The 22,837-nt window shown below is 42.3% G+C and overlaps 1 protein-coding gene across 3 annotated transcripts in view; it reads right to left on the reverse strand.

The window, feature by feature from the left end:
• MAP2 (microtubule-associated protein 2) overlaps positions 1-22,837 on the reverse strand; it is a 65,005-nt gene that overhangs the window by 29,410 nt on the left and 12,758 nt on the right. For all 3 annotated transcript variants that reach the window (XM_010007341.1, XM_010007334.1, XM_010007326.1), the window contains exons 2-3: positions 16,910-17,023; positions 15,137-15,214 (exon numbers count right to left, since the gene is read on the reverse strand). In XM_010007341.1, the coding sequence (XP_010005643.1) occupies positions 15,137-15,214; positions 16,910-17,023 (192 nt within the window). The remainder of the gene's footprint in view (positions 1-15,136; positions 15,215-16,909; positions 17,024-22,837) is intronic.

Below are 22,837 nucleotides of genomic sequence, written 5' to 3' on the forward strand. Positions count from 1 at the left end.
AAAGCGCACGCTGTGAGAAGCAGATTCACCCTCATCAACTGTTGTCTGCACCACGGTGATAAAGTCGTCCTCTACTGTCACCACTGACTCAATAATGCCCTTCAGTTCAGGCAGTGCTTCGGGGCTACCCTTGGCTAGCATTTCTTCAGCAGTGGGTTTCCCCACATCTACTTCTGGGGGCATCTCTGATATAAGATTCTGTTTATCCTCTTCTTTTCCTGCTTCTACCATTTCTTCCTCATGTTCTTCACCTTTTGTGGCCCCAGCTGTCACTTCACATGGCAGCAGGTTTTTGATTTCCATAGGTTTCACAGCTGTATCAGGAATCTTCTCAGTTCCTTCTGCAGGCTGTGGTATGCTCTCCATCTGAATCTCAGCAGGCTCTTCTTGAAGAGGCTCAGCTTGTGGAAGGAGAAGCTCCATAGAAGGCTCCTTTCCTGGTAACTGTGCAGGTGTCTCTTCCCTAGTCTCAGGAGGTTTGGGAGGTTCTGCTTTGATATCCTCTGGTTTCAAGGATTCCCCATTCAAACTTTCCTGAGCTTGATCATGCTCTCCGCTGGATTCATAAGATTCCTCTTTATCAACTGCCTCTTGATGTACCAGATCAGGCTTAGTTACTTTTTCCTTAATTTCTGTTTCAGACAGTTTGGTGCTGTCCTTCCCATAACTAGGCTCAATCTTGGAAAGTACATCTGCATCCTTTGCTTCTCTGGACAAAATGCTCTTATCTTTCTGTTGAGTGTCTCTGGGTTCAGACTCTGCTCTTTTAACAGAGGTTTCGTCCTTCCCTGAGGGGAGAGAAACAGTATCACTGATCTTAATATCTAACTGACTCCGATATTCTTGGTCAGCTCTCATTGCAGCCACTTCCATATCGTGCTTTATAGCATTGTAATCTGGTTTGATCGGGGCTTCTATCTCAGCTAATTCAGGAACAACACTAAGAGTCTTCTCCTCCTTCTCCATCAAGAAAGAAACAGCATCCTTTTCTAATGCTCTCCCCGAAGTCGACATTCTGTCATACATAGAATCGCCAGTTACATGAACTTTATTAGCCACCCTTTCTTCTTTCACTTCTATGATTGTGTCAGGCCTTGTCTTCTCTGGCTCTGCACCTTTAACAGGACAGATGTCTTTAGAGTCAACTTGATCTTCACCTTTTTCTAGCACAGTATCCAGCTTGTCTTTTTTCTCCTGCTCCAAGTCCCTTGCCAGTATGGCCTCACCAGTGGCACGCTGACCTAAGTCCTTCTCACTGAGGAATTCTTCTTTTGACTTTTCAGCTGCTGCCAGCTTCACTTCTATTAAAGACAGGTCAGGAGCCAGGCCACGTCTCAGTTTTTCATCTGCGCCTTCGTAGAAGGGACAGGTTTCACTCGTTAAATTCTCACTGTCCTGAACTGGAGAAGGGAGTGGGACTGTGTACTTATTGAAAACACAGTAGCCCAAGTCTTCCAGCTGACTTTCAGCTTTTAGAGTTACGTGGTTTTCATCTGTCACAGGTGGCAGGGCTGCTGTGCTGCTGTCTTCCACAACAGTGTCAGAAGAAACTGACTTCTTTCGTGCCATCTCAGCATCTGCGCTCACGGAGGCTAATCTAGATCTTGTCCCTGCTAAGTCTAACATTTCAGGCAAGTCAGGAGCCAAGACAGTCCCATTTTTGTAATATTCTTTAGCCAGGAAAGGTGATTCGACCAAGGTCTCAGGCTGGACTTTTTCTCCAGCCATTGCTTTTTCTTCTTCAATGTGCTCATCTTCCTCTCTACTATCAATGGGGAAGCAGGGGGCCTTCTCCAATGCTGGTGTGGTAGCTGGCAAGTAGTCATCACCTTCATCCATACTTCCACTAGTGCTAGTTAGAATATCTGAAGCGAGGGGAGAAAGATCATGTGCACGACCAAAACTAAACCCTAGAGCTATTGAATCCAGGCAGGACATGGGCAAGTTAATAGACATACTTCTCTGTTCAATTGCAGATCTCCCCCCAAGTCCTAAGCTCCTGCTCAGAGTTAGGTCATCTTTATTTTTACTGTGCAGTTCTCTCTTATCCCCATAGACTTTGGGGTCAATAGTGAACATTCTTTCTGTTGGGGAACTTGGTTCTTCAGATTTCTCTGATGTAAAACTCTGAGCCAGGGTACTGTACCCTATTTCATGAACAGGCTCCCTCTGCTGCTTCTCAAATTCTGTCTGTAATTCTTCATCCTCTTCCTCTTTGTCTTCAGGTATGAGATGATCTCTCTGGTAAGGCTCATACACACTCTCTTTAGTGTCACTTAGCTCATAGTAATCACTGCCTTGTTTCAGAGCATCTGCTTTGAAGGCTTCCTCTTTCAGAGCAGAGGTTTCAAAATACTTTGACATTCCTGATCGATCCTCCTCTTTCATTTGATGAGGAGCTGAAGCCCTTGTCTGATCCTCCTTGGTGTCTTTTTTAACATCTTTCTCTTGGAAACGTTCTAGAGCAGGAGTCTTGTCAGTAGTTAAACTTGCTGCCTCAGGGGTTTTCTCTGTTATTCTGGATAACTGAGTGGAATCAGGGTGCTCTGCTGTTTTCTCAAGGGTCAGCTCATTGCTTAACTTAGTTGAGGGTACCTGTGTGCTTGGCTGGAACTCCTTTTTCATGTCTACTGCTTCTGGGAGCCCTCTTTGGTCCATTTCTCTTTCTGCTTTGAGACTATCAGGTGACTTTCTGGCTTCATCATCTTTTTCAAAGTCTGCTTTGTCAAGGAAAAGTGTCTTAACTTCAGGTTTTGTGGTAAATTTACCATCATCTAATATCTGAGCCTCTCCTTTATCATAGAAGTCATACCTTTCTTCTTCATCACTCTCATCCTTTGTCATGTCCTTTTCCTCCGCCCACACAGGGATTTTCTGGGTGCTTGGTGTTTTCAAGCCATCTACAGTTACTGCTGAGACTTCCTGCAGAGCTAGTGTCTTGTCTCTGTGGATCTGTTCATCTTTAGTGAGATCTTTGGCAAACAGTTGATCAGTGGCTTCCTGTTTTGTTGTGAAACTGTCTGTGAGTGGGAGCTCCTGGGGAACAGTGGGAGATAGGCCTGAAGGAAGTTCACTTTTGGCTGCTTCTGCTTTGAGTTCTGACAGCAACAGAGAACTTTCACCATGGCTGATGGCAAAATCTTGGATGTCTTTAAGGTCGTCTTTAAATTTCATAGACATAACCTGGCTGGATGATGAGGGCACAACTGCAGTCCTTTCTTCTGTTTTGCTCTCTTTAGGCAGTTCAGAGGACAAGCCCTTTTGTTCTTGAGAAGCAGGAGGCTTGGCAGAAGGTTCTGCAAAACTGGCTTCTCCTTCCTCATGTGAATCAGTTCCCAAGTTCTTTTCTGATAGAGGTGAAGGTGTTTCTTCTTTGTCTTTGCTCTGTGAATCCTTTTTATCTATAGCGTCTGTTTTTGCTGGCTGTGGAACTAAGGCATCATGTTTAGGCTGCTCACCAGTCTTACTGTCTTTCCCAGACTCCTGTTGCTTTGTGTCTAATGGTTCTGCTGGGAGAGAGCGTGCGCCCTCCTGGACACGGAATTCCATCTTCGTGGCTGCAAGTAAATCTGAAGTAGTTTGTTTGGGTTTTACAACACAATTATTTAAAGCACTTAGAGGCAGGCAGTCATGTGGCTTACAACAACATCTTGGTATGAATGATGGAGAGGGAGAAAGATGCAAACATGCAGTGAGGCCATCCACCTAGAAATCTGCTTTAAAGTGTTGAACCCTAGTTTCCTTTCAATATATGGCGTTTTAAAGTGAAAATGTGAGTTGAACACATATAAATATGTGACCACTGAAATGAGATGATTTGATGGGAATTCTTCATCTTCATGGTTTGCATACAACAGTAAAACCACAAGTAATCCTCACTTCATTGGTATGCTTTGCTGGACTCTGTAACTTGTGTTAGTTCTGAGTTAGTAAAGCCTACAAGATTAAGTCCAATCAGTGGTATCTTGATGTGTTGGTGACATTTAAAACATACATAGTTCTACATTTCTACATTTCTCTATTTTACGTTTTTCTTCTACATGCAGCCTAAACTAAAGAAATAATGCACATCAAAGGTTTTGCAAATGTCAGAAGAGGCTGTTTTTTCAATTGCATCAATTTTTTTACATTTACCAAAGAGTAAATGTCTAAAGTCTCACTGATGTCATGAAACTGATATGTGTAAATCAGCAACAGGACTATTAATAGCCCCAGATCTTGAAGGTCTGGTCTACAAAATGGCTAGCCATCTTCAGCTGTAACTGATGTCAAAGAATACTTGGCATGTTTCAATGACTATAGATCAGGCCCTAATTAAGTTAATTTGAATCTAAAAATGCTACTCTTACAGTTTGCCAATATATTTTTAGAGAGTAATAGCCAGTTTGCTTGTTTGTGTTTTTTTATACACACTGTGTTAATCATTAATAGCTTGTTCTTTTTAACATCCTAAAGAAAACAATGATTCCTAACATAGGGAAATTTTCCTATCATGAAACTATGAAGAGACAGAATGCAGAATGTGGCAGAACCTTCTGCAATAATGTGTAAAAAGTGTTATGAGTTTTTTCTAAAGCTTGTTACAACAAGCACTAGGCCAACTCTGAATTTTATAATCTCTGATTTCAAGTCCATGGAGCCATCTTTTTGCTCTGATGGTTGTGAATTTTTGAGAACAGCTAGTATCAAAGTAGTGGTCTTTCTTTAAATATTCAGATATGTCAACATTTGGTAAGAAAAAAGCAACTGTCATTCTAAACTCTACAGGTAGAAAATCAGAGGTCTACAAATAGAGTAATTTTGCTCCTTTATGTTTGACATTTTGTGACTTACTTGCCAACTCTATTGTCCTGGTTTGAGCCAGGATGAAGCCAATTTTTCTTTTTACCAATTTTTTTTTTCCTTCAGTAAGCTTTCTTGTAACTAGCAACAGTGTGTTCTGCTAGGCTGATAAGACAGTGGAATGTTTTTCTAACTACTGAGTCTTCAAGGCTGCACCTGCACTCTGCCGGCTCAGACACTATGGGGAGATCTGTGACCCCCCCGTAGGAGGCTGAGTTAGACAGACAGCAAAATTGGCCACAGATATTCCATTCCATATATCTACGTAAGCTCAAAGGAAGGTCAGAGATCACAGAAGACAACTTCCTTCCTTTTTTCTTCTTCCCTTCTCTTCCGTCCATGGCCGGCGTCCAGGAGGACTCTGTTCATCCATCACCGTCGACCCTTAGGCTTGAGATCTCCTGACCCCCATAACTCTCTGCTCTTTTCCAGCAGCAGCTCCGGGATTCCTCGGGACTCTTCCCAGTTCAGGGAAGTGCTGTGGGAGTTGTTGGGGTGGGGGGAGGCGAGAGGTTTTTGCCCATACCTGAATCTATCTGTATATAATTGTATATATTTTCTTGTATCATTCATCAGTGTTTTAATTAAAGCTATGTAGTTTAGTTTTCAATCCAGCCAAGTCTCTCTCTTTTTCTCTCTCTCCTTCCCTACGCAGGTGTGGGGGGGAGGGGATCGAGAGCATTGTTGTCGGACCTGAGTCAAACGGTGACAACAATAAAAAAAAATCAGTAAAAAGAAAAATTGGCTTCATCCTGGCTCAAACCAGGACATCTATGAAGTATAAAAACATGGCCACTGAGCTGATGTCATCCTCGTTTCACAGACATCAAATAGCTAAATACTGACTTTCTTTATGTATCCTACTGTGTCTCTTCCCGCAGAGCAAATGAACAGTACCAATGGAATTGAAACATATTCTGACTGCCAAAAAATTTAATATTCTTTAGCTGGGCCAGCCAGAACACCAGCCTCCCAAATGCAGCATTTCTTAGCCAGGTGGTCAACAGGTACATCACTACTCTTTGCAATTTATCTTTTTACACCTTGTTGCATTGGCTGAAGAGAGGTACCATTAAAAGGACAATGCTGAAGTTTAGTTCTTACATACTGAAAAGCTACTGATTCTAGTAAATATAACGTTTGGTGAGCAGATCATAGCTTCACCCTATGCACCCAATCCTAAAGTTTCCTATGAAGGCAAACATCCCAGTGGAAGTGATGGAGGTTTTGGCTGACCAAGGCAGTCCAGCAGGGTTAAACATCTGCAAACTAAGAGTTCTGGCAATGATCAAGGAGAGGAGAGGGGGCACTGAAATGAATGGCAAGGATATGACATAAGAAGCAACAGCTTTAGGGAAGATAAACCGGAAGGCACTGAAGCACACACACAAAAAAACCAAACAAAAAACCTGCACACTGCAAATGAAAACATTTCTACAGTTTAAGCCTCTTTAAGTCATAGTCAAAGTCAATAAATCCACATTTTGAAAGCAAAGCAGATGAAATCTCTGCACCAAAAAGAAAAAAATATACATAGATTAGCAATGTGACTGGCAAACACATCTGAGATGAGGGAAAAAGGCTCACACAGAGGAATCAGCTCAGCTGCAAAGCACATTTTATCATGGCAAAGAAAAAAAACAGGAATCAGCCGCAGTGGTGGGAAACCATGTTGTCACATAGCACCTATGCAGTCATATTATCTGCTACACACTCTGCAAGCATAATAACAAGAGCAGTCATACTAATACATGGGAAGAACAGGAAATGAAGCAGCCTTGGAAAGCACTGGAGAAAGCTGTAGAAGGATTCACTGGCAGCAAACACATGCAAAACCTAAGGAAGAAACACCTTCCTCAGCTGAGGAAGGGGACATGTCTGTTAGGGGCATTTCTGCCCCATTGGTTACACTCTCCCTGCCAGATGTCACACTTGGTTCTTTGTGTTCACAACACACTTTGGCCTCCAAATCTAGATCCAACTGACCCTCACACAGGCCCCTTGCCTGGTCCAAAGGCTCAGTAGGCCTGTGCTCTTTCCTCAGTTGTTTCTCAAGAAGAGCAGCAGGTTTTGCTTCCATGGCCTTCGGGCTCTCTACTGGTTCTTCTTGGGGACGGAAAAAGGTGGTGACTCCCAACAGTAAACCCCAAGCACAGAGTTCAGTAGGACTGTTTTCACATAACACTTTCAGCTCTGAACATTCTAATGTGTCAAAGGACTGCTTGTATCCAACCCTTTTTACTCAGTGTGGAATGGAATTCTTCTCAGGGAAAAAAACAAACAAACAACAAAAAGGAAACAGAAACATAACACCTGTCTTCCCCAGAGAAGCATGTTTATGCAGCAAGATGAGAGCTGATAGTTTCACAGGTATACCTCTCCCACAGATGACTGTGCGTCAAATATTTATTGCAAAGGGAGATGGTATTGCATGATGGATGATCCTGAGAACACCAATGCACCAATGAGCTCAAAGTATACTGATATTTTTCAGGTAAATGTGCTGTATAATCCAGTACAAGACATTCACTTGAGGTGGAGGAAGGTGTGAGGCACTAATTTCTTTCCAGTGACCTTGGCAATACTGACTTGTGAAATTCCAGCAAGTCAACCTATCTCATGGATTCAGGATTTGGCAAAATATTGAGCCACTTCCATAGTCTTAATAAGCCTTCTGCATAACTGATTGGTTTTGCAAGAATTCCTATGTTTTTCCAAGATTCCTATATTGAGTGGGTTAATAAACAGTTTCTCCTGTAGGCTGCCCGACACCTGAACTATGTATGTGAATGAGATTCAACACACAGACACTTCATTTTCCTTTGTTTCCCCACTAGCCCCCAGGCTCCCTGACACCAATTAAGCCAAAGAAACCAATGAGTGCAGCATCTGAATTTCTATAATACATCACTCAGCTTATGGCCTCTTAGGATCAGTATAGTAGTATCAAGAGCTGTCTTCACTCATGCCATGGCAGCAGAATGATGAGTCAAGTCCCCTTTCCGGACTGTACTCCTGCCATTGCTACTCAAACAGAATATAGCTCTATTAGTATCCCTTCTGATAAGAAGACAGGATGAAGAGGGAAACCTTCACTTCAGCAACATACTTAAACAGCTGACCAGCAGCCATGCTGCAGTCAAACTGATGACCACCCTAGGTATAAAGTGTGTCTCATGTTTAAATGCACTGCTGCATGAGACTTAGAAAAAAGTTGTTTCAAATCTGGAAGTGGTTATATCCAGCCTCTTGGTATTAAAGTAAAATTTTCTTACAAGGTCTAGGGTTTTCTCCTGAGATTGGCTTGGTTAAAACCAGACAATCAACCACCCACTTCAGTTATGGCCTTTAAAAAGTGATTTAAGGAACACGAACATTATGGAGGCTGAGAAAATGTCCCTATGTAAACACATTATTAAAAACATATACAAACGTCATTACAGTTAGCTACTATATCTTAAATGAACAGAAGCCAGAAGATTCAGGATCAGAACTGGACCAATGCCTGAGTGATACAGGGATAGTTACACCATGGGCAGATTGTAAAAACAGCCTGACAGAACAGCTGGCGTTCAGGTACAAGAGGTCCTGACTTTAAAAACTTGCTTTACTTCTCTTTTTCCAATTTATGTAGTTCTGTACATGCCTCCTTTTCAATCAAAAAAATTATGAGGAAAGTCTCTCACTTTAATCTGAGCAATCTGAGATATATATCTCCACCTTCACTCCACACAATGCCACATGATTAAAACTAATTACTCACCAAAGTAGTACATTGTCCCTGACTTAACAAAGGAATCCTACAGACTCCCTTTCTCCAGCAGACCTTTCATGTCAGACTGCTTGTGCTTACAGGTAGTAAGTGAGGAGAGCAGTTTCCTAATGCCTCTCTTTTCACTGATTATTCAGGTTATTTCCCTTTACTTTTCCTCATAGATGGTCTGAAATCATACACTTTCACCAGAGGCAGATGGACATGACTGAAAGGGAAGCTGCTCTGAACTAACAAATCAGGAGTGCTCTTAAGTACAGCTACAGGCACCCAGCTATAGTAAGGCTACTCCTGTGATCCTCTATCACCCCTGATTTCATTAACAATCTTCAGTTAGCACTAATCTCTTTCTGGTGCTGCTGCAGTATTAGGCCATATTTCCCTGCTAGCTCTGAACAACTCTGGGTTTCTTGAAATGTTTCAGGTTTACGCCTCCATCGTCCTCAGACACAAACTGGTTGAGGATTCAGTACTGTCTTTAACTGTGGCTGCTGTGTCCAGAATTGGGTTAGTCAAATACTGTGAGCTGAAACAGGATCAATTTTGTCTTGGAGAAGTCACCAGCATTTCTGTTAGTCACTGAAACAGATTCTCCCTTGGATTCCTTGACAGCCATTTCACTTCTGTGTAACCCCCATAACACTGATGGGCTCAGGCCATGGAAAGAGGGATAACAAAAACACCCTAAGAATAAACTTCTTTCCTCTCTGTTTGCAGTCAGCTTGCACAATGTTAAGCAGGTGTATCCATAAAACAACTGGAGATCAAAACCAATCCTATCCTGCCTTAAGTCACCTATGCACACTGGGGTAAAAACTGATTTCCTTTGTTGCTGGAGTATTCCAGACTCTCCACTGCTATCTTTGGTACAGGCATTATTTTTTTTTCCCCTATTGTGATAACAACTGAATTACCTCCAGTAACAATCTTTTGGCCTGTTTGGTGCACTGTTCTCAGCAGTGATTCCCTGGCACAAAAAACCCCCTTGGCTCATGCTTCTTTTGACTAGCTGCTCCTTTTGCTTCTGATATGAGCCAGGCCAATAGACCAAGAGCTCTGATTTAAGTAGGAACCACGTCTTCACTGGTCCCAAAGTTGTACTCATTGCTCACACTGCAGCTTCACTTTGAGATGGAGAAACTGTGGAGGAGTGTTACTTCCACATGGGGAGAAAACACAACTAGGTTTCCCTCCCCAGAAAGCAGGAATCCCAAGCGTACATATAACGGAATGGATGGCAGATGGGTAAAAGGGAAGAGGAACAAAATGGGACCATGCTCAGTTCACCTTCATCATGGCCCAGCAAGACCTCTGTGCTCTTCACTGTGGCACTGGGACGTGTACTAGAGCCAGTCCACTCGGAGCTGAACAAAGGGTGTTCATAGTACTCCTCATCCGAATTGTAGGGCTCCTCATCAGGCACAGACACTGAAATGGAGGGGGCCAGGTGTTTACGCCACTCCCTGCTGGCAGCAGGCCCACGGCCTGGGCAGTGGTGTAGTGGTCCCACCTTATCCTCTGCCCCTTCATCTACAAATAGACACACACAGACAGAAACTGCAGGACAGACAGACAGACAAAGAAAAGACAGGACAGGACAGATGCATGCACAAGCAACACTAGCCACTAGATCATACTGCAGAGTGGATGAAATCAGCCAGGCTACAGGTCAATGTGGGATGGAGGAATAAGGCAGCTGTGGGCGTGTATGTGGCAATTCCTACTGTGTGGCAAACACAGGAAAATCACTGGAATAAGAGCATTTCAAAGCTTATTTCACTTATTATTTACAGGAATACATATTGTGCACAAACCATATCTCATGACACGCACTGACACTCGTATGTACAGCTGACTGGCTGTATTAAAACCTTCTGAAGTATCCCAGCACAGTTGTAGGCCTTACAGTCATCAGGTGAAGTACTGGAAAGTGTAAATTTTACTAAGTCCTTGAATTAGAAAGCAAACCAGCTTCCACTTTGGTCAATGGTGGTTTTATTTCTCATTGCATCTATTTCAAAATTTCCTGCTTTCTTCTTTTTCCCTAGAAAAAAGTAACATTTAAACAAGGACAAAAACCCCTTTCCCAAATAGCTAGCTACTGGTTTTCTTGATAAAGCCTGCTCCAGTATGTATCATTGTCCTGCAAAAGGAAGATGATCCATGTTTAAGACTCCATGATCACCCTGGGGCTGGCCAAGACTGAAAGTATGCAGTATGCACCTACACACATACACAAATGCCACCCAGGAACTTAGTTTAAGAGATCTGTTCTCATAACTTCTTTCAGGACACAAACAGTGCCCAAACCACTGACACCTTAGTTGCTTTGCTCTCAGAGTGGAATGCAAACCCCAGATTCAGGGATCTATGCCTGCTTAAAAGAGGTAGATGTACAAAGATAACCTGGCAACCTGTCCTTTCCAAGCAGGAAGCTCTGCAAAGCACTGCAATAAGGAATGCTAAACACAGGGCTGATCCCAAGCTGCCCACTGTTCCCTAGTACTTAAGGGCTGGTAGCAATTTGAAGGGAAGCATCTTGATACACTTGAACATGTGGATTTCTTCTCCACAGAAGCTCCTACAAACTCAGTGACAGATTTGAGGGGGCTCAAAAGGCTGGTTTACATCCCATGTCTCAGGATGTGACATATCAGGAATGAAATTCCCCCTAAAGCTGAGAAGGTTCAAAACTTTAACTCCTGCTTCTTTGTAGGGCGCCCTCACACTACTCCATGTATTACTTGGGACAAGAGTGTAAAGGGTCGATGCACTTGCCACCTCTTCTGCTGGAAATGGGACATTGTGGAGAAATGACTGGAAGGCTGATGCAGTGAGAAGCAGAACATGGAAAAGGAGGCTGTGCAATAGAGGAGGTTCTCCTTCCAGCTGTGGGTCACATTTACCCAGGGGTCCTTCAGAAGTAAAATGCATCAACAAGAGTCAATATGAAACCCCAGGATGTCTCTATACTGCAGCAAAGGAGGCTGAAAATTAGATGTTTATAGGCTCTGAATGGATTGTAGGCAAGAAAATACAGACCCTGTCTCTGCTCCTACAGGACCTGAAAACAGTAAAAATGCTTCATACATACTGTGATGGTACAAAACCACAAGGAGTGCCAAATCTAGTAATGTTTGAGGCTGTTATTTCTATGACTACTACAGATCTATATTGCTTATTTATCAGTTTTAATAAAGATATTTTCAAAATTGCTGCACATAATTTCATTAACAGAGTAATGATGTCTTTAAAGAAGTTATCTTTTTCTTTTGGCAACAAGAAAAAAACCTTTCTTTGTTATTTTAGCCTCTTCCAGTAGTTCTTTTTCATCTCAAAGCATGGGAAAAATTCCCAATGTATTCTGAAGTCCAAGACTAAAATCACTCCTCACAAAGGCTGATTTTGCTTTAGCTGCCAGGTATCTTTTGAAAATTCCTTTCAAGAAGTAATTTTCACTGTAAATAGATCGATTTTTATAGGACACTTGTTTCCTTTCAGTTTGGAAAGTATTATTCAGTATGTAAAGCCTAATCTGAAATGCCTATTTCAAAATGGATGACAATGCCTCAAAGGCATTCTTCTATCTTGTAGCATTTAGGAACATTTTTATATGAAGACATTGTTGACCATTGTCAAAGGCAGAGAAGAAATGCCAAGTTGGCAAGAGACTATCACATCAGCCCTGCATGACCAGATACAACTGGTAAAAGGATTAGACAGTGGTAGGGAAAATTTCATTTCCTGAAGAAAATTATTTTATCATAGGTGAAATAAATTAAATTAATTTCAATAAAGAAAATTAGTTACCTTACCTTCTGCAGCAGCAAAAAGGGAGAGGCTCATTTGAATGTTTTTCTGGAGCCAAAGGAAAGAAAGGAACCCACATCCACTGACTTCTTTCTCTCATGAAATACACTTGACCCACAAACCTCTCTGTCTTTCCTACCTTTTTTTTTTTTTTTTTTTAATTTGTGTTTGCTGCATGGCTGGCCACATCCACCTTTGTCATGTCTACTGCAGTGATTTCCTTCCCACTATGACTGAAGGAGTCTCTTTTGGATTCAGAGCAATTCAGACACACACTGACAAGTGCATTAGGAAAAGGTTCTAAGAGAAGGGGAAAAAAGGAAGCGTGAGGTAGGTACACACACCAAGCACTCATCTTTGTTGTTCAACAACTGTACAACTGGGTTAATTTCATACATGTTATTCTACTGAGCAGAAAGACAGAGAGGCAACGTAGAGACGCATGAAGATGGATAGCCAGATGGTATAGGGAACTGAAGGTCTAACCAAATACAGTTAAATTGGGTCAAGCCCTACTGAGGCTAACTCTTCTAAATGGGAGTTTTGCCTGAATAAAAATGACAGGTCTGGCTCACTTGGGTCAGCAAAAGCTCAACTAACTCTCAGAAAATTAGGACCACACCTTCTAACACAGAGCAGAACAAAATCATTTTACTACCATTAATCACATTGCATTTAAAACACTGATATTTTGGGGGAAAGGAACATAATATACTTGTGGTGACATTTTTTTAAAGAAGTTCCAGTTTCAGACCTGGACATAAGAAAGAAGCTTCGAGCAGAGGGCATTAATGACTCAACACATCATTTCTGTCCATACTTCCCTTACAGATCTACAGTTTTAGGATTTATACAGACCATCTGCTCTGAAACATGAAGACTTGAATCACTAAAGTCAATGGAAATTATTTGAATGCTTTTATAAAACAGCAGAATTGTGTAAATCACCAAAACCTCTCCCAAACACTGACCTTGCAGGATTGTAGGTAAGTGCTCTTATATTAACTCAATTCCACATGCAAGGGAAGAAAAGCCCCACGATGTTAAATGACTTGATGAATCATATTTACAGCTGGGAACAGCAGTCTAGTTGTACATAACAACCTCAAGATGTATCATGTTTTCCACCTACCAGCAAAATTTCATTTGCTTAGGGAGCAATCTACAACCTCCTGTCAACTAATCAATCTGACTACTTCAGGAAGTCCTAAAATACATGTAAATAATATTGCTGATAGAAACAGTATGCACAGCTAACCCTCAACTAAGGATGAATGATGAAAAAACATTAACATTTGCCTGAATGAGAAAAGCAAGCATTTATTCTCATATGAAAAATCAAAAAGCACATGCCGAATGAGTCAAACGATATATATATAAAAATATATATAAAAAATAGTGGTAAAACCCTGGTAATGACTTTAAAAGTGTTTGATAATGCTCTACTAGATTTGTTTTCAGTTAGTTTTGATTGCTATTACAGCTCCTGGTGATGAGTCTAAGAACTGTTCAGATGTTTGTTTTTTTAAAAAAACCAAACAGTTAACCAATTGTTTTATGTTGCTTACTAACTGCAGCCAGTAGGTATTTCCAGTACAGGTGACTGACAACTGTGGTTGTTAAAACAGCCTGTAATTATCTCAAAAATGACAACAGGATGGACCATGCCTAATTGCAGTGTCCTGATAAACTGAGAAGTCAGACTATGTTAGCACATTAAATAGGAACCATCCACTTGCAAAATCAAGAGGCTCTGTGTTAAGATACCAACAAAGTTTGTTCAGGAGATGTTAAGAAATTATTTTAATGCACTCATTTAACAAAAAGAAAAAAATGCTAAAATCAAATCCAAGAAGGAAAGAAACAGACACAAAAATGCCATTGACATGGCAAAGTTCAACTGACAGCCTTTTGGAGATTTGGCACCCAAATCCTTCCCTCATATCCTCATGGTATGGCTCAATTTTAACATATTGCTGTCTCCCTGTACTGATGGCATATATATTGATGCAGCAGTCTTCTGCTGTGGAACAAAGCACTGACACAAATGTTTACCATTGTGACAACTTCACTGGGATTTAGGCCTCTGCTTAAAATTAAACCAAGGGTTAAGCTCTTTGCTGAAGGGGATTTTAGCAGGAGGAGAATGTAATGATCATGAGCTGCTGAAACAGAACATTGACTGTGCAGAAAAGAGCAGAAAGTTGCTTTGTGAGACTAGAATTTGACTCCTGCACTCTGTGCACAGAACCCCCAAAACATGCAGGCATTGAAGCATGAATTGCAGGTTAAGACCAAATAAATGATACATCTCTGAATCTCCTTGCTTCATGTGTTTAAGATTCCAAACCCAGAGGTCATTGTAATTAAAGTAAATCAGCCAAAGAAAACCTAGGAAAAGAATGATGACTCATATTAGCTCTGGTGACCCCACTGGGACAGTAGACATCATGGCTCTTACTGCATGGTGAGCACCACCACCTTTTTTCCTTTAATACAGATGTACTTAACATACTGTATCTAGCTGGTTACCTCTGTACATGTGTCTACCACACCCATGCATTGCAACTGGTTGCAGCTGGGAAGTTACTGCTGGGGAACGCCTTATCTTTTCACAGGAAGGTGCAGAAAGTATGTCCATGTTCTGATTCCCATCCTTTAGACTCCTGTCTCATCCCTCTGCTGGCACTGCAACACCCAGGAGACCCTTACCTTCCTCCAGAGCTCCAGTCTGCTCAGAAGCTGGTGATGGAGGTGGGGAAGGAGGCAGGTTGGCTGACTCTTCGACTGCTAGAAATCAAACAGTGGAAATGAGACAGAGCGATTAATTCCAGGCAGACTGATGCTTGATACAAGCTGCAGTCAGCCTGTTCTGCCCAGCTGAGAGAATTATTCAATGGGGACTTGTGTCTGGTGGATTTTCAGATAGACCATTTTTTTAAAGTTATAATAAAAGGATTTAGTCTTTTTTTTTTCAGATGGTATTATTTTCAAAATTCTGGTCACAGAGTACAATAAAAAAACAAATACAAAATTATCTTTTAAATCAGAATTGCCACTTTGAAAACCTTCAGTCACCCAAGGCAACAACAATTAAGCATCAGAGCATGAGAGATCTTATAAATCCATGCTGACTATCAGTAACTGGCATCTCATCTCTTCTATTTACCTTGAGAACATGAACAAAAAACATTCTGCATTCTGCTTAGGGTCAGAGTATTTATATCTTCATCACAATGCAATTCCACCTGCACTTATTTAACAGTGATTGACCACAGGAACTGTAACACAACAGAAAATGCATTTCTCACAATATTTTTAAATCTCTTAGCTAACTAAATGGAACTGAATATCCATTTTGTCTCACACAGGCCCCAGTGAAGCAACCTGTGCTAAAACATGTATGAAGTGTTTTGTAGAACTGGGGTCTTCCGTGTCAAATTTAGTCTTTGTAAAGAAGAGCATTACCAAGCAACACATCTCCTTGCTACAGCTCAAAATTAATTCAATCAAGCAAAAGATCTTGGGAATTTCCAACAAATACACTAAATTACTCATTGCCTTTAATTAATTCCTAAGGAGGGTCCAGCCACTGTACCAACAAAGCAGAGTGCCTTTGGGGAAGACACCATCAGGCATTATTTTGATTCGATCACAATGCACATGCACTCAGCAGAACTTATACTGGGGCAGGCTTGCCAGACTTGCCCCTCCTCAGGCCTTTCTCTGCCTTTGGTAGGCATGTTGTGAGCTATTGTGGAAGTTTTCTGGCAAGGAGGAAGCACTGTAGGTAAGAATGTCTGTAAATTTACTTTTTTAAAAAGATATACTCCTACTTGTTTTTCAGAGAGACGTTTCAAAAAGGAGGCAGCAGGAGGATGGGGGCACAGCACGGACCAGTGGCAGTGACACCATTCCCAATCTGTACCACTGGCATTTGCTTCTGCTACCTGTAACTCCATCTTCCACCATCTCCCCTCACCCTGCCTGGCTGCTAACCCCTCTCCCACCCTCACCCGGTGTGCCCCATTCCTCTCTGCTCCTCCATCTTTTTGAGTAGCTACCACACAACCAGCATAACCTCACTTTTTATATGTCTCTCCTCTAATCTTTGCCTCTTCAGACATCCATCTTTCTCACCCCCATTGTATACAACTGAACACAAAAGGGGCTCTGAGTGCTGCTGGGTCCCACCAAACACAGCGTTGAAACCCGTACCACTGATTCACAGCCACATCACTCAGGAGTCAGGTTGAGAACTGCTGCTGGAGCAAAGAGTGAAGGAGACAGTTCCAGGGCTGTGAAGAACTAGGGCAACAAGGATATTGCAATTATTATGTGGTTTCAGGATTAATCCAGTGGTGCTGCAATTTACCCATGGTCATAACCTATGTGAACACATAGCTGCAAGGTGGTTTTGTAATGAACATACATAGAATGCTTGGAGACATGAGGATACTTTGAACATTGTTTGTCTTGTTTTACCTATAGGTAGTGGTCCAGGCTGATCTTTGTGCTGTGCTTCTTTTTCCTGCTCACCTTTCAGGACTGCTACAGCTTCAGCTGTTACTACTTGTACTATCCTTGCAGACACCTCTTCTGTGGCAGCAGCAAAGTTAGAAAAAAAAAAGAGAAGTTTGCTAAAGAAAATGATGTTTTAAAATTATAAAGATTAGCTTAAACAATAAAAACTAGAGCATAATAATCTATTTTTGAAGTATTTTTTTCCCTGAAATATAAGCAAATCATTAAAAATTAAACAGAACAACCAAATATTAAAAAAATCTCAGTGGAAAATGCTGATTATTCATAAATACTAGGACTCCAGCCTTTAGAGTACGACGCACAAAGCATCATCAATAAATGCTCTCTCTGTTAGGGACAACGTGAAGTGACTGCAAAAATTTAAGATTATAATTTATTAAATGTCTACAAAATGTTTTTGGAGGTACTGTTTTGCAAGCAGAGGTAGAATGACCAGCTGAGTAATGGGAATTTTTGACATTTAATATATGGATTTAGCTGCATTCTTACGTGCACTTTGGATGTTATTTCCTCCTCATCAGCACAATGAGTATGCATTAAAGGCCTTTCCCAGACAGACATCTATGCTGATGAGGGACTTGAAAAAGAAGGGCCAAATAACATTTCTGTATGATTAAAATGTATACTTTGTCCACCTCACCCATTTTAAGACTGCAACACAAAGCTGGATTTAAACATTAGGTCTGAGCTTCCCGCAGAGGGACTGAAGACGACAACAACTGTTTGGCTGTGGGGCCCCTGGTCCAGGATACAGGCTTGTCTATTGGCTGCTGGCTCTGGCCGTGCTGAGCACAGGGCAGGAGGGTACACATCCCAGGGAGATGGCATCACATCTCAGCTTGGGAACCACTCAAGGGTGCAGTGAAATGCCACCAGGCACACAGGTGCACATGGAAGTAACTAGAGAGGTTTTCTGCCCTAAGGAAGTTCAGGGACCTTTGATGGAGAAAATCAAGCACTTAGGGGTTGGTCCAGCTGAACCATCTATAGAAGAAATCAGAGGAAAAGGGTTTAATTGTCTTATGTGTGTATTAGTTCACCCTCCCTGACTCATTAATCAACACCTTCATCCCACTCATAGTCAACTCAGTGTAAATAAACCCCTTCACTCTCCAGCTGTTTGTGGATCCTGACTGGGAGTTCTTTCAAACTCAAGATGCTGGAACCCAGCACAGAGCTAAGCCCTAGGGAAAGCAACAAGCTGCCCAGCTGGGCCTACACCCGAAAACAGAGGAAGAATCCCAGTGCTGCTCCACCCCTTGCGCAGAGATGGCACACAGCAATCCAGGAAACACTGGCAGAGTCCCTGTTAATCACCATCCTGAGGGCAGAAATTGAAGATCTCTGGTCACCCATTACTGTGTCCTTCAGGAAAGGACCAGTTGGAAAAGGAAAGTATAATTTAAATCACTGCCCTACACGTAACTTTACAGCAGCCAGCCTAACAAGGGACCCTGTCCACTACATAAATAATGATGACTTCTCACAGTTCATACTCTTACAGAATTCCTTTGTACTTTTAATGTAACATCATTAGTCTTTTGTTACTCCTTTAGAAAAGATGGGTTTTTTCTCCCAAAAAGCAGAGCTGTGAGTTACTTTCACAGCTGCATTTGGCTAAAAATAAAGTGTCATGTTAATCTCTCTTTTGCACAAACTATGTAATTAGATATTAAAAAAACCCACCCACTAGGCAAAGAACATTCAGAATGACTGGTATTTGTATCTTACAATCCACTTTCCTCCTGACTGGTCACCAGGAGGGCAGTGACCACAACCATTTTATCAGCTGCAGCCAATAGCAAGAGTAGATGGATGAGTGTGTCAGAATAACCACCAAGGGATGGAAAAAATAAGCTGATTTAAAAAACTGTAATCCCAAGAATACTTAGAATAAATTCACCAGGTATAAATTCAGATGAGATATCTGAAGACACTCCTTTCCTACTGCCAGAGGAAATTCTGAATGTCTTCCACAAGGCAGGAAAACAACTCAACTGATTTTGAGATGGAGCTCAATGTATTTACGACAGGGATTACACATGATAATGATGCCTGCTCTGAACAATAGCTCCAGTTCTCTGTCCCCCTCTCCAGCAACATGCCTTTAGTATGAGGTGGAACTCCACTTAGTTGCTAAACAGACTGAATCAAGCACCATAACCCCATAAATCAAGTCATGCATGCAACTAGCCCTATGGAAAATCAGGGATATTGATTTTAAGCCCACCAATCTTCCCAGCTGCCTTTCCAGGGCCTGCACTTCGTTCTGTGACTTTTCAAATTTCTCCTGCTGGATGCCTGGCGTACTTCCCAGCCCCTCTTTTTAACTTCTTTTTTGTGAGAAACATGGCAGAGATATCTCCCAGACCCTCTCATGGTGCTGCCAATGCAGAGCAGTGGGGACTGGACACAAATAGCTGCCTTGAAATCCTTGCAGATCCTGACAACTCTGTGTTGTGAGGCACACGCAAATGGCAAAGCACAAGCAACAACGGAGAAAACTGAGAAAGAGAACCTGTGGCTTGGCCCATCCTGTTCCTGCAGACACAAGGTGCCCGAGCCCACGCTGTGCTGCCGTGTGCTGCAGCCCCTTGCTTGGGGGCACACGTGGGTGGGAAGCAAGATATAGTCAGTATACCCCTGGTCAGATTCTGCTCTTCCAGAGCAGGAGAGAGGACTGCCCCAAGAGCTTTGGAGAGTGTGGAGGACAGCATGGAGCTTTGCAGAGCACCACAACTCCAGGAGACCCCATGCCAATTGCCACCACCACTTTATGCCTGCAGGATGTGACATGTAACCCTTCTGTCAAAATTTCCAGTAATCTAATGCTCACAACACTACTGACAAATGTGACATCAAGGCTGTATAGTTAGCTCAGATTAACCAATCAAGACTCCATTAGGAGGACTGTTAGGAGAATCCATTTTTAAAGCTTATTTTCACCTTAATATTTTAAGGCTCTAATTAATTGTTCAGATATAGAATATGCAAATGTATGCCAGATTTGGTACACTGGAGCATATCCAAAAGAAACTCATTCCATCACCTTCTCTCCAACACCCAAGCTACTGCAAGACTCCTCTCAGCAAGGTAAGACAAATTCCTAGTAAAATGGTTTCCTTTGTTACAGAACCCAGCCTGGTTCTGGGGTGCAGATGGGCTCTCCAAGGCTGGAAGACAGTTTCCATCCTCTCATCTCTCTTCCTGATTTCAATTTCCTTGGGACAAAGATGGTGTTCCACAGGGAGACAGGGCTGGGGGTGAAAGGCTGCCTCCTGAAAAACATACATTTTAATTTTAGGCTATTTTGGCCTCTGGGTTTTGGTTGTTTGGTTGGGTTTTTTTAATCAAGAACAGCTCATTTCTGAACACTCTGTTGATGGATATTTTGGGTGACACAGGAGGCAGAGGCAGTTTGCCAGAAGAGCAGTGCTTTTGCTATACATGACTGCTGCAAAAGGACAGACATTTTTCTACTAATGGACACTATAAATAGCAGATCCAATGGGTAAGTCAAATCCTCACAGAGCAGCTATTGAGACTTTTCATAGTTTCCTTATGGTTCAGTTAAAGTTCAAGAAAGCCTAATGATAAAGAACAAAAAAAGGAAAAGGAGAGTTAGTCTGCCTCAATGCCAGGAAAATTCTTCACAGCCTAAAAGGTTTGTCTTCATTAGAGATAGTTTTGTTTGTAGACATCTGTTTTCCCTCTATTTAGGCAGGTAGTTGTCCTCTTGACTCTACTTCATGCCACAAAACCGGCACAAACATATTACAAGTAACACCAAATATATGTTTCTTAGAGGCAACATGGACCTTGGCTTCACATAAGACTCCAGCATAACAAAGAATAGCAACCCGGCTTTACTTTGCATTTTGCAGAGAGTTCCTTTTTAACAAGATGTCAGCTGCTCATGGTACAGGACACAGACTGAGCCCCCCGGTTTGATTTCAGGGAATGTGGTACCCAAAAGTACAAGTGGACTTGAATGTGATGTCCATAATGGAGAGGAGACGCTGTGAAAGATTCTCAGCATGAGGTTTCAGAAGCCGCCCTGACAAGGGGCAGGCTGAACCAAGAGGCCAGGAGCCAACAGACACAGGGATGGTGCTTCCACTGCTCCATAAAGGTTGTCTCTTCAGATCAAGCTCTGATGGGACTGTCAGGACAAGTCAGCCCAGTTGCCACTAGTGGGAACACAGCCCTCTCAGTAGGGCAGGCACTTGCCTTGGACATTAGGCTAATTTAAACCAAACTTAAAACTCAAACCAGTAAGCACTCTCTCCTCCTGGTTTTGAAAGCCAAGCAAACTCTTCTACATCCCCCAGCGTGCCAAATGTCTCCCTACCCCACAGATAACTCAGGGACACAGACCCTTTCAGAGCACTGAGATGCATGGGAGATGCTGAACCAGCTCCTGAAGGTATAAAGAGCTGCAGCCTTTACTTTTTGCTGTGTTTAGAAGGCCTTGTGCCTCCAAAACCTGCAGCCCCTCTCATAAGCACACACAAGGGCACAAGAGCTGCCCAGTCCTCACCCCAGCTTGCTCTGGCACCGATGTTCCAGCTGAAGAACATGTCATTCAGGCACTCCCTCCAGACATGTGAGACCTCCCCTCATCTACAGAGACTCAAACAGGGACTGTTAAGTGAGGTTACATCCCAAATCATGGTGACAGGACAGCCAAAGATGTCAGATCAGACCCTGTAGATAGCCAAGATGCTGTTTCAAAACCATCCTTCATTTCTTATTGATGTTACTGCAGTTGCCAATGGACTGCAGATGTCTCTGGCACCTGAATCCATTACCTACAGTGCTTTCATGTCTCAGGAAACCTTTCCAGTCCATTAAGTTTTTTTAACACACAGGTTTACAAGCCCCAGAGACAGATGCACAGATTGTGGCAGAAGTCTTAAAAAAATATCTGAGCTTTCCCCAAATATTTCCAGAAAACTGTTCGAACTAACTTGCAACTTTACAGGCAAGAGCAAAAATTACATCTGTGACACACCTCCACAGTGATGCGTGGTGTCTGTTCCCTTTGTGTCCTCTTAAACGGTTCTCCTTCAGCCTAGGGCACTTTTTGTCTTCCAGCCTACCATAACCTCAGGCTCAACCCATTGAGGAGCTGTCGAGGCCCTCCATCCCCTATTAGATGCAGGAGGAAACATGGTGATGAATAATAAGGAAAAGGCTGAGGTGCTTAATGACTTCTTTGCCTCAGTCTTTATTAACAGCCTTTAGCTGAAGGAATCCACTTCCTAAGCTGGGCAACGGGGACCAGGAGCAGAATGATCCCCCACAATCCAGGAGAAGATGGTCAGTGACCTGTTACCCCATGCAGATGTGCATAAATCTATGGGGCAGTGGATCCAGAGCTTGCTGTAGCCATGGAAGATGCCATCTGGTCTCTGGTAAAGGAGGACTTGTTCAAGGCATAAACAAAGTTTAATGTGCTGGAACCGCATGGCACAACAAATGCTCCAGGAGAAAAACAAAGAAAAGAGACAATAAGGAGGAGGGATGGAGAGGAGGAGACTAAAAATTGTGTCAGAACTTCACATGCATTCACAATGTCACCACTCAGACGCCTAGCAAGAAAATTAACAGTGAGCTCAGTTAAAGCAAAGGGTAATTAACATGCCTGGAGAACTGGGACTAAAACAGGGGTAAAGAAAGATGCAAACAGATGGAAAGGATAAAATAATGTTTCATTAATTTTGCTACATTTTAGGGAAGGAACACAGGCAGAGAACAGCAAAAGGATGAGCTACATGTGTGCCTGCAGAATTGGGAAAACAAAGCAATTTCAGTCAAAAAGTGCCTGTCGAAATCCTCAGTGGGGTGCAGAGCAGTTTCCACGGT

Source organism: Chaetura pelagica, unplaced genomic scaffold, assembly GCF_000747805.2.
Source record: "Chaetura pelagica isolate M959 unplaced genomic scaffold, ChaPel_1.0 scaffold240, whole genome shotgun sequence".
Taxonomy (NCBI): Eukaryota; Metazoa; Chordata; class Aves; order Apodiformes; family Apodidae; genus Chaetura; species Chaetura pelagica.